Source organism: Rhinoraja longicauda, chromosome 9 (genome assembly GCF_053455715.1).
Source record: "Rhinoraja longicauda isolate Sanriku21f chromosome 9, sRhiLon1.1, whole genome shotgun sequence".
NCBI lineage: Eukaryota > Metazoa > Chordata > Chondrichthyes > Rajiformes > Arhynchobatidae > Rhinoraja > Rhinoraja longicauda.
In genome coordinates, this window is record NC_135961.1 from 50,151,109 (window position 1) to 50,166,453 (window position 15,345).

General features: G+C 45.2%; 1 protein-coding gene across 1 annotated transcript in view; it reads right to left on the reverse strand.

The window, feature by feature from the left end:
- Positions 1–1,176: 1,176 nt before the first annotated feature.
- nmbr (neuromedin B receptor) overlaps positions 1,177–15,345 on the reverse strand; it is a 34,105-nt gene continuing 19,936 nt past the window's right edge. The window contains exon 3 of the mRNA XM_078405454.1: positions 1,177–11,944. Within this exon, the coding sequence (XP_078261580.1) occupies positions 11,558–11,944 (387 nt within the window). The 3' untranslated portion in view covers positions 1,177–11,557. The remainder of the gene's footprint in view (positions 11,945–15,345) is intronic.

The window sequence follows — 15,345 nt, forward strand, 5'->3', positions numbered from 1 at the left end:
TTTCGGGTCATGACCCTTCTTCAGGTCCCGAACCCGAAACGTCACCCATTCCTTCTCACCAGAGATGATGCCTGCCCTGCTGAGTTACTCCAGCATTTTGTGTCTACCTTCGGTGTAAAGCAGCATCTGCAGTTCCTTCCTACATACTTTCGGGTTTTAACTGCATTGCCTCAAGACTGATGGTTTGGTTTGGGAGGTCACTGCAGGATGCTCCCAAGACACGTCGCAATGTGATTGACCCCTTGGCGTAGCCGTATCCAGTGAGTGAAAAATTGAGCTGATTTGGCACCGGGCACATTGTGCAAATAACATTGCATCTCCATCTCCTTCAGAAAGGTAATTAGAGCTGGGGAATAAATGTCCTCCTTGCCAATAATGCTCCTTTCCCAAAGGTTGATATAAATCAATGGCATTTTTTTTTTGGAGAGGACTTCTATAAACTACATGGCTGCGCCACTGAATATTCCTATTGTTTTATTTCCTTGTGCATAATTAAATATTTCTCAGTCAGATCACAGATTTGAGGAAGGAAATGAGAATTTCCATTACAGTAAAATGTGCGTAGATGGAGTAATTGTAAAACCATAACTTCATACAAAATAAGCTGTTAGTCGACAGTGTGGAAAATAATTGAACAATTCATCTTTTATTTCGAACTGCCAGTTTCATGCAATCAAATAGCTTCGACAAATGTTTTTCAATCACATATGCACGTCAAAGCATAAATCCAAAGCTGAAGGTGATGGGGCTGCAATGTCCCAATGCAACAGGTGGCCCATAGAATATATTACACCATGCATACATTGGACACGGAGTAGTAAACACAGGCGTGGCAAGCGGTGTCGAAGGAAGGATTCTCTTTATTGAACAGTTTAGTGCAGGTAAGCAAGACATTGGCGTGACAGTGACCTAATCCAAAAAGCACATAAGGGGGAGTGAGGTCTGTGACTTCCCAACCTTTGAGATGATCTTGCAGGCTGAGTATCCGAGCTGACAACAAAGAGGCAAAGGATCACCGCTGTACAATTCTCAGTTAAGAGAGTTTGCTTCTTGGGTTTTGAATGCCCCTACAAACATGACAAGCCGGCACACCATTTGGATGCCACCACTGGCACATTGCATTCTGTGGAGCCCTTTGTGAATGAATGCCCCTTCCCTGTGCCCCCCTCCCCCTCCAAAAAAAAAAAGCCCCGGGCTCCAGCCAGCTCTATGCCATTGCATTCAACCCCAACACCCAGCACCAAGCTGCTCCCAAGACACGGCCTCACCCAATGGGACTGTGAGGGCCCCTGTTCCAATATCTGAAGGGGCTGCTCCTTGCCTTCTGGCTGCACTTCACACCCACCATCCACATCTTTGGACACCCTGTGCGTAAGGGAGAGGATAGGGCTGAAGATGTCCTGGTTGGGTTACTCCTGGGCCTGGCCAAGGTGGCCATCCGCGAGTCACGGCGCCAGGTGGAGGAGTGCTCAGCCCGAGCCGGCTGCCTGCCCCTTTTCCGGGGTTACGCCTGTGTCTGGGTGGTACTACAAAGGGACTATGCGCTGTCCACGGGCGCCCTGGAGGGTTTCCAGGACTGCCAGGCACCGCGGGGGGTGGAAAGCATCTTTAATAAGGATGGGGAAATAGTCATTTAAGGAAAATTTGTTTTACTTGTATTGTGGTGGTGGGTTTGTTTTTGAATAATTTAGTATTGTACATGTTATTGTAAATAGTTGTCAGTGGTGGCAGAGCGAGAGAGGTTTTTATTACACAACTCTCTCTCTTCTATACATGACGCTGACAGGCTCATTTATACCACTGGCTTTGATTGATTTGAACCAACCTTACAAAATGTCTGCTTTCTCGAACTCATGGTTCTGGAAATGCAGAGGGGATTGCGGTGAATCTCTGCAGCATTTCCCCACAGCGTCAGGGTGTCCCCATACACTTTACATCACTTTACATGCTTCCTATGGTCAATTGAGGAAAAAGGTGGCACAAAACATTTGGGTAAGCAGTGATCTCTCTCTGCCTTCTGATACACAAGATCTGGACTACCGGCAGCAGGCATCTCCAAGCACTGGAAACATACTATCAATGTTGTCAAGGCAAAATCATCCAAATTAGTTAAGAGCTTAGAGATACAGTGTGGAAACAGGCCCTATGAATCCTCATCCATGCTGACCAGCGAACCCAGTACTATCCTACACACTATGGACAATGTTTACTGAAGCAAATTAAGCTGCAAACTGGTACATCTTTGGAGCGTGGGAGGAACAGCAGAGCACCGGGGGAAAGTCCACGCGGTCATGGGGAGAAAGTACAAACTCCGTACAGATTGCACCCATAGTCAGGATCGAACCCGGGTCTCTGGCACTTTAAGGCAGCAACTCTACCAGTGTGCCACCCATGCCACCCCCTGCCCCACCTTGCATTAGAAGGATGCAGAAACCGATGGCAGTGTCCTCTCCCAGGCCAACTTCCTCAGCACTCAATGAACTCCACAGTCTGAAGAAGGGTCTCGACCCAGAGCGTCACCCATTCCTTCTCTCCTGAGATGCTGCCTGACCTGCTGAGTTATTTTGTGAATAAATTGTGAATAAATACCACAGTACAGGTCAGGATCTTCACAATACCATTTTGTGAATAAATACCACAGTACAGGATCTTCACAAGCCTGACACCAGATGTCCCGCAAACTGCCTGCTCAGACTATTCCCAGTTTTGCTTAGGGAGATTACCAGGTGGACAGATTTAGGGCAATGCTCAAAGTCTCTGAAAAAAATGATTTCCCCACTGATTGCTGGGAATCGCTGGATGCACAACACTCAAATTGAAGAAGGTTTCATGACATTCAGAATACTATTGAGAACCTTGGGTCCATATTGGTGGGAGTGCACAGAAGGAAATGGCAGAAGGAATAGACCTTCTCACAAGCTGCCCATCTGTCCTTCATATCAGAAACCTTCTGTGGGAGAGTGGGCGGAGTGCAATTAACTCATTGTTGACCCCAAGGGAATGCTTAAAGAGGAGACACAATGGCACAATGGTAGAGTTACTGCCTTACAGGGCAAGCAAACTCAGTTTGATCCTGGCTACGGGTGCTGCCTGTACAGAGTTTATACATTCTCCCTGTGATGCGTGGGCTTTCCTCAGGTGCTCTGATTTCATCCCACACTCCGAAGACGTGCAGGTTTGCAGGTTAATTAGCTTTGGCAAAAATTGTAAGTTGTCCCTAGTGTGTGTAGTATAGCGCTAGCGTACGGGGATCGCTGATCGCCACAGACTCAGTGAGCTGAAGGGCCTGTTTCCGTGCTGTATCTCTAAAGTAAGGAGGCACCTGACCTTTGAACTGTGGTCACTATTGTCATGTGGGGAAACACAACAGCCATATCGGGCACAGCTTAGTGGATGCTTCAATACAACATTGCGAACAATTGACTATGCGACAGAATCTACCACTTCACTCAGCCATGAAGCAGCATTGATTACACATTTCACCACATCACAAAAATATATACTTCTATTACTGGCTTGATGTTTTTCTGCATAAATCGACCACAAGCAATCTCTCGGAGACTGGGGTACAGAAGTCACGCTCGTGAAAAATGTCTTCAGTCCATAATCTGTTGTTGAGTCCACTGCACAGAAATTGGCTGATTTACCCCAGTGTCCACACTCCACACCAGCCTCCTCCCACCCTTCGTCATCCCATTCCATCAACTTATCCCTCTCCTCATTCCCCCCAAAGTATTTATGATGTTTTCCCATGAGGGAATCTACTCTATGTTTCCTTAAACATTTTTTCCTAGAACAAGTGTTACGTTCTAACAAATGGCGAACCAAGGAACTGCAGATGCTGGATTCATGAGTCAAATACACAGTGCTGGAGGAACTCAGACCTTCAAACTGAAAAAGGGTCCCAACCTGAAATGTTGCCTGTTCATTCATCCACACATGCTGAAGATTTCAGCATCTCCTGTCTCTTATGCCTCCCTCTTGCTATCTCTCCTTCTCAGTTCAGCCAAGAGGTCTTTGGCTTGAAGCATTAACTCTGTTTCTCTTTCAATAATTACAGCCTGATATTTATTTCCAACATTATCTGCTTTTGTTTCAGAAGTAGGCCGAGCCTACTAACAGCAGTTTCTGGGACCAATGGGCACATCCTCTCACAGTTTTGGTCCTCTTGATAAAGAAAGGAATATTGGAGGATGTCCAGAAAAGATCCATGAGGTTAATTCCTAAATAAGATGTTGTACATAAAAAGAGCAGAGAACATAACACAAGGGCAGACTTAAAGAAAATAGAAAATAAATGATATGCAAATACGAGTATGAATATTTCATTTTGTTTCCAGTAGAGCATTGTGCAAGGTCACAGGAACTTCACCAGCAAGTATCTACATCAGACTTAAGGTGGAGGTGGGGGAAAGATTTAATAAGAACCTGAGGGGGTCTACACAAAGGGTGGAAGATGTATAGAAAGAGCTGTAGTTGAGGCAGGCACCATCGCAATGTTTAACTTTTAAACAGGTACATGGATAGGGCAGGTTTAGAGGGATAAATGCAAGCAGGTGGGACGAGTGTAGATGGGGCATATTGATCGGCGTGGGCAAGTTGAGCCGAAGAGCCTGTTTCCACGCTGTATGACTCTATGACTCTATGAAACAGTACAACACCAGAATAGATACTTCGGTCCACAATGTCCATGATGAACATGATGTCAGGTTAAACTAATCTCCTCTGCCTGGATCTGATCCATATCCCTCCATTCCCTGTCTATCTAAAAACCTCTTAAACACCACAGTCATGTCTCCCTCCACCAACGCCCTTGGCAGTGCAGTGCAGTTTAGTTTAGAGATACAGCGTGGAAACAGGCCCTTTCGGCCCACCGGGTCCGCGCCGACCAGCGACCCCCGCACATTAACAATATCCTACACCCACTAGAGACAATTTTTACATTTACCAAGCCAATTAACCTACAAACCTGTACGTCTTTGGAGTGTGGGAGGAAACTGAAGATCTCGGAGAAAACCCTCGCTTTTGCAGGCATGGGTTTGTTCCAGGCATTCACAAATTTCTGTTTAAATATCTTGCCCCTGCACATCTCGAAATGTTGCCCGTCTCACCTTAAAACTATGCTCTCTGATCTTTGACATGTCTACCTTAGGAAAAAGTTTCTAACTGTCTAACCTATCTAAGTTTCTTACAAGTTTATATACTTATATTAGGTACCCCTCAGCCTCCAACGGTTCAGAGGACAGATACAGAGAACGGATAAAAGGGTAGATCTGGATTCTACGGAGTGTAGATGGATGAGATGAGGGTCCAGGACAGGGTGAATGTTGACACTTTGCCAATAATCAGAGAGTCTCCAATGAGGAGGTATAGTTAAAAGATCAGATAACAGAGCTGGCATTTAAAAATGAAATACATAGGAATTTCTTCTCAGAGACTGGTGTCTCTGGAATTCTCTGTTCTGGAAGGATGTGGAGGCTGGATCATTACAGTAATTTAAAGAGAACGCAGATTAATTTTTGAAAGATCAGTGACTTGAGGATGATGGCGAACTGATAGAGAAGGAAAAACTATCTGGGTAGATGAGCCATGATCATGTTGAATAGTGGGACAGGGTTATGGTTTATTCCTGCTCTGATTGTCGTGTATGTTGGTGGTTAAAGACAAGTTATCCCCAGTGCAAAGTAAAAAATCTCTGCTATTGATTGTGCCAGATCTGTTTCATTAACTGCAGATTGATTTAACCAAAGAGCTTTAGTGAGCTTTAGCAGTACTGAAGCACTGCTGACAGGCACATAATCAATGTGGTATGGAGCTGCCTGCCCACTTTTCAGCACAAGGCAGCTGGAGTAGAGAAAATGATGCCACTGGAGAGAATGATAGGGTGTGGTTGGATGATGAGGGGATGCATCGAAGGGGTTGTGAAACTGCTGTTAAATACAGAGCAGGTCAGGCTGCATGTGATAAAAGGGAAGTAGGGTGAAGGCTTCATGCCAAAGACCTCTTGTCGGAACGAGGAAGGGGAGAAAACAAGTTAGTTGGTGCGGGAAGAGGTAAAAGGACAGATGTTGCATCTCCAAGTTGCCTTGGGAAAGTGTTGTTAAATGGACGGTTGTCGGTGGAAACAATAAAACAAACCTGGGAGTCGTGAAAGGAATTATCCTTGAAATCGCTGAAATGGGAGGGGAGGGGTAAAGGTGGCTCATGTGGTGGAATGGCAGAACTTTACCAAAGACAAGGATGGAGGGAGGGACCTTCATGTGACCAGTGGAAATCCCACCAGAGAGGGAGGGAGAACCTCTTGGTCCTTGACCCAAAACGTTGGCAGACCTTCCTCTCGACAGATGTGTTGGCTTCGGTTTCCAGCGTCTGAGGTTTTATTTGTTGCCCTGTCCTTCCCACCTTTAAAAACAGCATGCACATCACGGATAAGGAGCAATTTCAAAGCCTGGCCTTGCAAGCATGTAGATAAAGACGGGAGGATGTGATTTTGATAGCTGTGTTCCCAGCCTATTGAAGGGGAAACCACAAACACCATTAGCACATACTGTAGAGGGTGATTGCACTTGGGGTTAGTCATCCATGACAGTGCGTGATCACGACCACTTGCAAGTGAGCGAGTGTTCAATGAGAGGACAAGCAGTGTGATTTTGGAAGCCATCGCTGCCATCATTCTTGATTCGTTTGGGTGTCAGAGGTTATGGGGAGAAGGCAGGAGAATGGAGGTAGGAGGGAGAGATAGATCAGCCACGACTGAATGGTGGAGTGGACTTGATGGGCCGAATGGCCTAATTCCACTCCTATTCCCTATGACCTAATGATCATTCACTGTATCAACACCCAGTGGCAATGAGTTCTCTTCATATAAATGAAGAGAAGCAATAATTTTACATCCACTTTAAAGTTAGTTCACCAGTTTTTGTGAATGTATCTCTGCGGTGTCAGCACGGAATCTGTAAATATGGCAGAGTCTTACTACATGCTCCATTGTTTGGTCGGGATTCCTGCTGAACCTCTGAACCTGAACTTGGGCATCAAGCATCTTCAGCAGCCGTGCTCTGTCCCGGTCTCAATTGCAACCTTCCTGCATTTCTTTGGTGGGTCAAACCTGGGCTTTATTGTTGGTTCGAAGAGGAGATGTTTAGATTGTGGTTTCGAGTGATTGTGGATACTGTATGGAACTTCTACAGGTGTACAGCAGAGAGAATACAGTCTGGTTGCCACATGGCCTGGTTCAGTAGCTCGTCCATCCAAGAATGAAGGAGGCTGTAAACAATGGTGGGCACTGCCAAGTCCATTACGGGTACTGACCTCCCCCATCCATGGAATCTACAGGAAGCACTGCCTCAAAAAGACAACGAATGTCATCAAAGATCCAAATCACGTTCTCATCTCGCTGCTACCATTGGGAAGAAGGTGCAAGAGCCTGAGAACCATTTAAGAAGACTTTCTTCCCTCATCGGTAGGCTGTTGAACCACACTGTGCAACACTGAACCCACCTTACCTCGGAAATTACCTGTATGGACTTTATTTAGGTTGCACGACCTACTTCAGTTTGCACTGTTATGTACACCTAGTTTTACTGACCACTTGTGGTTTTATTGATCATTGTCTATTTATTAGTTGTATTGTTGCGTTAATGTGCCTGTAAAGCTGCAGCAAGCAATAATTTCATTGTTCCATACCCAGTGCCTATGACAATAAAATACTCTTGCCTCTCGACTTGGCTCATTGTTGCAAGCTTTCCTCCATGTTGTTGTTGTGTTCTGTCCCACAAGGGCTTTGTACATGTGCCCACAAAGCTCTCCAGGAGACCAAGCCAGGAGCTGGGAGGTCCATTCAATCTCTCTGGATGATGAGTCATTCAGCCAACCTTGCATCGTCAGGAAGGAGTGTCTGGAACCATATTTGACTGGTGCCAGAAGCTATTCAAACATGGATGTTTCAGTCTTCTGATGATAACTTGCCACTTAGCTGGACAACCATGGCTTTGGAATGAGCACTCGTAGTCCTGGTGTGTGCCCAACACTCGGTAGCTGAACAGACCAATGTCACTGCAGACATGCAGAGTGCCCCACAGCAGCACTCCAGCTCATGTTAAAAGCACAACAAGGAAGAATCAGGAAAAGGTCTTCATCCCATCGGTCACGTTCTGTCATTCTTCGTGTTAGATCGCAGCTCATTTCCCTGCTTAGTTCAACAAAAAGCTCCAATTCTCAAGGAAATGTAGCAAAAAATTGCACTGAATTATTTTAATGCATTATAGTTTTGTCCCTTCTTAAAGCAGAAATGGATAAAGGCCGCCAAACTGACTACGACACAACATTAATCTTTTAAAATCAAATTACTTCTGTAAGGTTTTAGTTTCTGGAATTTAAATGATTTAGTGTTTAAGATACATTTGCAATATACCTCTCCTTTACATTGAATGGTTAGAATGTTTACTGAGATAGAATATATTGGTTTTGAAATAGAATGCATGCCAACTTCTTCTTTAACCGATGGTGGCAGATGTGTTATTCACAAGAGTTTTTGATTTATCAGAATCGTTCATTACATTATGCTGTAAATTTCCAGGTGGCGGTTTGTAGACTAATGTTGAGCCATTAGCAATCTCCCTGGGGCTATGGATAGTGTTTGTCCCCCAACTAACACCACCAAAATTGACGGACATTTTGAAGAGGTAACCAGCTGTATCAATGAAGCAGAGCAGTGAATGAGGTTTACATGGAGTCATAGTGTTAAATAACTACACAGCATGGAAATAGGAACATCACCCCAACTCATTCATGCCAACCAAGTTGATCAAGTGAGATAGTGCCACTTGCCTTTGCCTGGCCCACATCCCTCTAAATCTTTCCTCTCCAAGAACCTGTCCAAGTGTCCGAGAAGGGGAATCAAGAACCTGAACACATTTGTATAAGGTGAGGGGAGGAAAGATTTATAAATGAACCCGAGGGGTACATTTTTTACACAAAGGGTGGTGGGTGTATGGAACGAGCGGCCAGAGGAGATGATTGAGGTCATAGAGTCATGGAGTGTTACAGCATGGAAACAGCCCTTCAGCCCAACTTGCTTACACCGGCCAACAGGTCCCATCTACACTTGTCTCACCTACCTGTGTTTGGCCCTCCAAACCTGTCCTATCCATGTACCTGTCTAAATGATTCTTAAGTGTTACAATAGCACCTCCTCTGGCAGCTCATTCCTACACCTACCACACTTTGCATGAAAAAGTTACTCCTCAGATTCTTATTTAATCTTTCCCCCCTCACCTTAAACCTACTGTGTCCCCTGGTTCTTGATTTCCCTACTCTGGACAAGAGACTCTGTGCATCCACCTGATCTATTCCTCTCATGATTTTATACACCTCTACAAGATCACCCCTCATCCTTTCGTGCTCCAAGGAATAGAGTCCCAGCGTACTCAACCTCTACCCATAGCTCAGGCCTTCAAGTTCTGGAAACAGCCTTGTCAATCTCTACACCCTTTCCAGCTTGACTACATCCTTCTGATAACATGGTGCCCACAACTGAACACAATACTCTAAATGCGGCCTCACCAACATCTTATACAACTGCAACATGACCTCATAACTTCTATACTCAATGCTCTAACTGATGAAGGTTAAGGTGCCAAAAGCCTTTTGACCACTCTATCTACCCGTGATGCAACTTTCAATGAACTATGTTCCTGTACTCCTATATCGCTCTGCTCTATAACACGCCCCAGAGCCTTATTGTTCACTATGTAGGTTCTGCCCATGTTAATGCTCCCAAAGTATAACACCTCACATATCTCTGTATTAAATTCCATCAAACATTCCTCAGCACACCTGTCCAACCGATCAAGATCCTGCTGCAATTTTTGACAACTATCTTCACTATCTACAATACCACCCACCTTTGTGTCATCTGCAAACTTGCTCACCTTGCATGTAGGTTCTCTGGGTATAGAGGTAGGTACTCAATAAACATTTGGACAGGTACATGGACAGGACCGGTTTAGAGAGATATGGGCCCAACACAAGCAGGTGGGACTAGTATAGTCGGGATATGTTGGTTGGTGTGGGCAAGTTGGGCCGAAGGGCCTATTTCCACACTACATGACTCAATGACTCTATGACTATGACTCAATGGCTTTCAGACATTAAGGGAGTAGTGGGAGTCTCTGAAACTGTTGCATCATGAAACCAAGCCTGAGGCGGAACAACAACTGATTGGGGACCTTCTTGATCTATGTCAGATAAAGCAGGCACATGAGAGAGAAGGTCAGGCTAAGGTTAGTATATAAAATCATGAGAGGAAGAGATCGGTTAGATGCACAGAGGCTCTTACCCAGAGTAGGTGAATCGAGGACCAGAGGACAGAGGTTTGGTGAAGGGGAAAAGATTTAATAGGAATCTGAGGGGTAACGTTTTCACACAAAGGGTGGTAGGTGTATGGAACGAGCTGCCAGAGGAGGTAGTTGGGGCAGGGACTATCCCAAGATTTAAGAAACAGTTAGATAGGTACATTGGTTGGACAGGTTTGGAGGGTTATGGACCAAACGCGGGCAGGTGAGACTAGTGTAGCTGGGACATGTTGGCCGGTGTGGGCAAGTTGGGCTGAAGGGCCTGTTTGTATCATTCTATGACTCTCTAACCAACTAGATCCAGCCAAACTGTGACAATAGGATACTGGAGAAAGAACCAAGCTACCACAGGGAAGGTTATCTACATATAGGATCATGTCACCACACCAAAGGAAGGATGTGATTAAGCTGAGGAAAGTGCAGAAAACAATCACAAGCTTATTGGTGGGACTGATAGGCTTGAGTTATATGGAGAGACTAGATATTTTGGGAATGTTTTTTCCTGAAGTGAATGAGGCTGAGGGGTAACTTTATGGACGTATATAAAATCATGAGATTGAAGTTGGGAGAAATGCTCACTGTCTTTTTCCCAGCCTAGGCGAATCTAAAACGAAAGGGAGTAGTTTCAAGGTGGGAGCGAAAAGATTTAAAGGGGATCTGAGGGGCAGGTTTCTCCAGGATGGTGGGTGTGTGGAATGAGCTGTCAGAGAAAGTAATAGGGGCAGATACAATTACAACCTCCAAACGACATATTGACAGGTACGTAGATAGGAAAGATTTAGAGGAATATGGACTGAGTGCAGCCAAATAGAACAAGCTGAGAAAGGCTTCTTGGTCAGCATGAATAAGTTGAATTGAAGGGTCTGTTTCCACGCTGTGTGACTCTATTACTCTCACTCCACAGCCAACATTGTGGGACAGGCTTGGAGCAAGAATGCCTGTGTTTACACAGTATTTTCACAGTCACCTCCAGATGCACAGAGAACTGGCCTGAGACATTTAAACCTGTTTTACAAAGAATCTTGCAGAGACGGTGAAATCATGCACGTCTTCGGTCTGACTTGGATTGGGAGGGTGAGAGGGGAATCTGCTGGTTTATTTCTCTTCCATTTCTCCTTTTGGCCGTTAAAACCAGTGCACGAGGGAGTGGGGTTAACTTGCCTCATGATAGTGGATGGTGAAGAAGGTACAATGTGTTGCGGTTCAGGCTACTGACTCCTGTTTGAGGCTGTGACCGTTGGCGATGGTGTTCCTGTTGCTGCTTCTCACCGAGGTCATGCGCATGGCGGAGGTGCTCTGGAAGTAACTGGTGGACCCGGACCGCCGGTGCTGCCCTTTACACCGGAGGTGGCTGTTGAAGTGTCTCCGGAAGGTCTCGCTCAGCAGGTACAGGGCGAAAGGATTGACGCAGGAGTTACAGAAGCTCAGCACCCGGCCCAGCACCGTGACCAGGAGGTGCCCGAGGGAAGGGTCGATCTGGCCGTAGTGGAAGGACCGGTACATGTAGAGCACGTGGTTGGGAAACCAGCACGTCGCAAATAGGCCAACGAACACCAGCACGATCTTGGCAAGGCGCTTCCGCGTTTCCATCTGAAAAAGAAAGGAACAGAAGTAAGTAGGAAATAAAGGCGGGAGGAAACTCAGATTCTGAAGCTTGAAAGCTCATACCACCAGACTCAGGAACATAGGGTGGCACAGTGGCGCAGCCGGAGAGTTACAGCCTTACAACGCCAGAGACCCGGGTACAATCCAGACCTCGGGTGCTGTCTGTATGAAGTTTGTACGTTCTCCCCGTAACCTGCGTGTGTTTCCTTCGGGTGCTCCGGTTTCCTCCCACACTCCAAAGATGTGCAGTTTTGTAGGTTAATTGTCTTGGTGGTAATAATAATAATAATAATAATAATAATAATAATAATAATAATAATAATAATAATAATAATAATAATAATAATAATAATAATAATAATAATAATAATAATAATAATAATAATAATAATAATAATAATAATAATAATAATAATAATAATAATAATAATAATAATATGCCTTTATTGTCATTGAACGAACAGTACAACAAAATTGGAAGTGCTTTGAAGTGCTACTGTGCTTTGAAGTGCTACCGTGCTTTGAAGTGTTAAGAAGAACATCTTGCCACATGGACTGCCCTTTGTTCCCAAGAAAGAAGAGGTCACGATGGACACACGGACACGGAGGTCCCGAAAGACACATAAAGATTTATAGGACATTGTAAAACTTGCCATATAAGGTAGCAACGGAAATGGGCGGCACGGTGGCACAGCGGTAGAGTTGCTGCTTTACAGCGAATGCAGCGCCGGAGACTCAGGTTCGATCCTTACTACGGGTGCTGCGCTGTAAGGAGTTTGTACGTTCTCCCCGTGACCTGCGTGCGTTTTCTCCGAGATCTTCGGTTTCCTCCCACACTCCAAAGACGTACAGGTATGTAGGTTAATTGGCTGGGTAAATGTAAAAATTGTCCCTAGTGGGTGTAGGATAGTGTTAATGTACGGGGGTCGCTGGGCGGCACGGACTTGGAGGGCCGAAAAGGCCTGTTTCCGGCTGTATATACATGATGATGATATGTATTAAGGGTATAAAATGTGTGTAATTGTTAGCATTCGGGGAGAGAGGCTACACTGGCTGCCTGAACGTTTCCAAGAACGTTCCGGTATCTTGGCTCTCTCCCACCTGGGTGAGTAGAATAAAGAGGTTAAATGATTTTGGTTGTCTGACTATTCTGTTCATAGGGCACGAACTACAACACTTCCTCTTCTCCTTTCCTCTCGCTCACTCTCTCCATCTCTGCTTAAAACATGGTGCCTCTCCAACTTTTCCCAGTTCTGACGGAGGATCGGCAACCTGAAACATTTTTTCGCTTTCAGTAAATGCTGCCTAGCTTGCTGAATGTTTCTGGAAATTTTTGGAATTATTTCAGATTTCTAGCATCTGCAGTACAACCTGCCCTGCTAAACCTTTTACACAAATTCTGAACCACTCAATTGCCTGGGGGGAAAAAAATCTCTGCCTTGTTTTTCCCTCATTATTCTTTGCACATTAGAACAGTTAGCACGACCCGTCAAAACAGTATTCTGCAATGAACACTCTATTGTAATGGTTGAGTGTTCACCACATTAACATTTGACTACAGGCACATGAGCTAGACTAATGCAGGGCAAAATGATATCTTCCCTGCAGGAAATTAATAATAATAATAATATTTTTTTTATTTGTCACAGTTGGCACAGGGTCAACGGCACAATGAAATGTATTTGACAAGACAACGGGTCACCTCAGCAGTAATATTCCAAGGATAAATAAGATTTTTTAAATGACATTAGTAAGGTAAAAAGACAATATTAAAAATAGGTAAAAAGATAATATTAAAAATAATCAACATATATGATTTGAAATGTGTTTATGAGTTCAGAAGCCTGATGGCCTGATGGTAGAAACTGTTCTTAAGTCTGGTGGTACGCGCAGCCATACTCCTGTATCGTCTGCCTGACGGTAACAAGGAGAACAGCCTGCGTTCTGGGTGGCTGTGGTCCTTGATGATGCTGCGTGCCTTCCGCAGGCACCGCTGGTAGAAAATGTCCTGAGTGGCCGGGAGACAGTTGCCAGTGATGTGCTGTGCCGTCTTCACCACTCTCTAGTGATTTGTGGCTGTGGGCAGAACAGTTCCCGTACCAGACTGTAATGCAGCCCGTCAGCAGGCTCTCGATGGTGCATCTGTAGAAGTTTGTGAGGATGCTGGCGATCATGCCAAACTTCCTCAGTCTTCTCAGGAAAAAGAGCCACTGGCTCTTTGTTATTGTGTCTGTGTGCAGTGTCCAGGAAAGGTCCTCAGTGATGTGCACACTGAAGAACTTAAAGCTGCTGACCCTTTCAACCTCAGCATCACCGATGTGGATGGGGAGGTGTCCACTCCCCCGCTGTCTCCTGTAGTCCACAATCATCTCTTTAGTTTTGCTGACATTGAGAGAGAGGTTATTTTCCTGGCACCAGCTGTTTAGTGCCTTTACCTCCTCTCAGTAGGCCGTCTCATTGTTGTCTGTGATGAGGCCCAAGATGGTCGTGTCGTCAGCAAACCTTAGGATGCTGTTTGAGCTGTGCTTATAATGCTGTACAGTCATGCATGAACAGGGAGTACAGGAGAGGACTGAGCACACTGCCCTGTGGTGTGCCTGTGTTGAGGATCAGTGAGGAAGAAGTGTGGCTGCCAATTCTCACCACCTGGGGCCTGCCCATCAGGAAATCGAATATCCATCTGCAGATGGAAGTCTCCATTCCAAGATCAAGGAGCTTGGGGGCAAGTTTTGAGGGAATAATAGTGTTGAATGCCGAGCTGTAGTCAATAAAGAGCATTCTCACATATGTATTTCCTTTGTCCAGGTGGGTGAGCGCAGTATGTATTGCCATGGCGACGGCATCGTCCGTGGCCCTGTTTGGTCTATATGCAAACTGAAGAGGGTCCAAGGTGTCAGGGAGAGAGGAGCAGATGTGAGTTTTGACTAGTCGCTCGAAGCACTTCATGATGACTGATGTCAGTGCGACAGGACGGTAGTCATTTAAACAGGAGGTTACTGGTTTCTTTGGAACAGGAACGATGATGGATGCTTTGAAGGAGGTGGGAACCACAGACTGACTCAGAGAGAGGTTGAAGATGTTGGTGAACACCTCTGCCAGTTGAACAATAAGAAATTATTGTTTTTTATTTATTAACAACAATTGAGGAATCTTAAAGAAGAAGAAAATAATTTAAATGGGGAATCAGGACACCCGAAAGATGTCCTGAAATGTCTTTTGCAAGTAGGCCTGAAGAAAAATCCCAAGGCATTTAATACACACATTATAAACAAGATGGTACCCAGAGAGAGGGTTGCAACACTCAAGGACAAAGGAGGGGTTCATGTTTGGAGCCAGAGGATGTAGGCGAGGTATTAACCAAGTCATGGGGTGGGAGCTGCTTTACG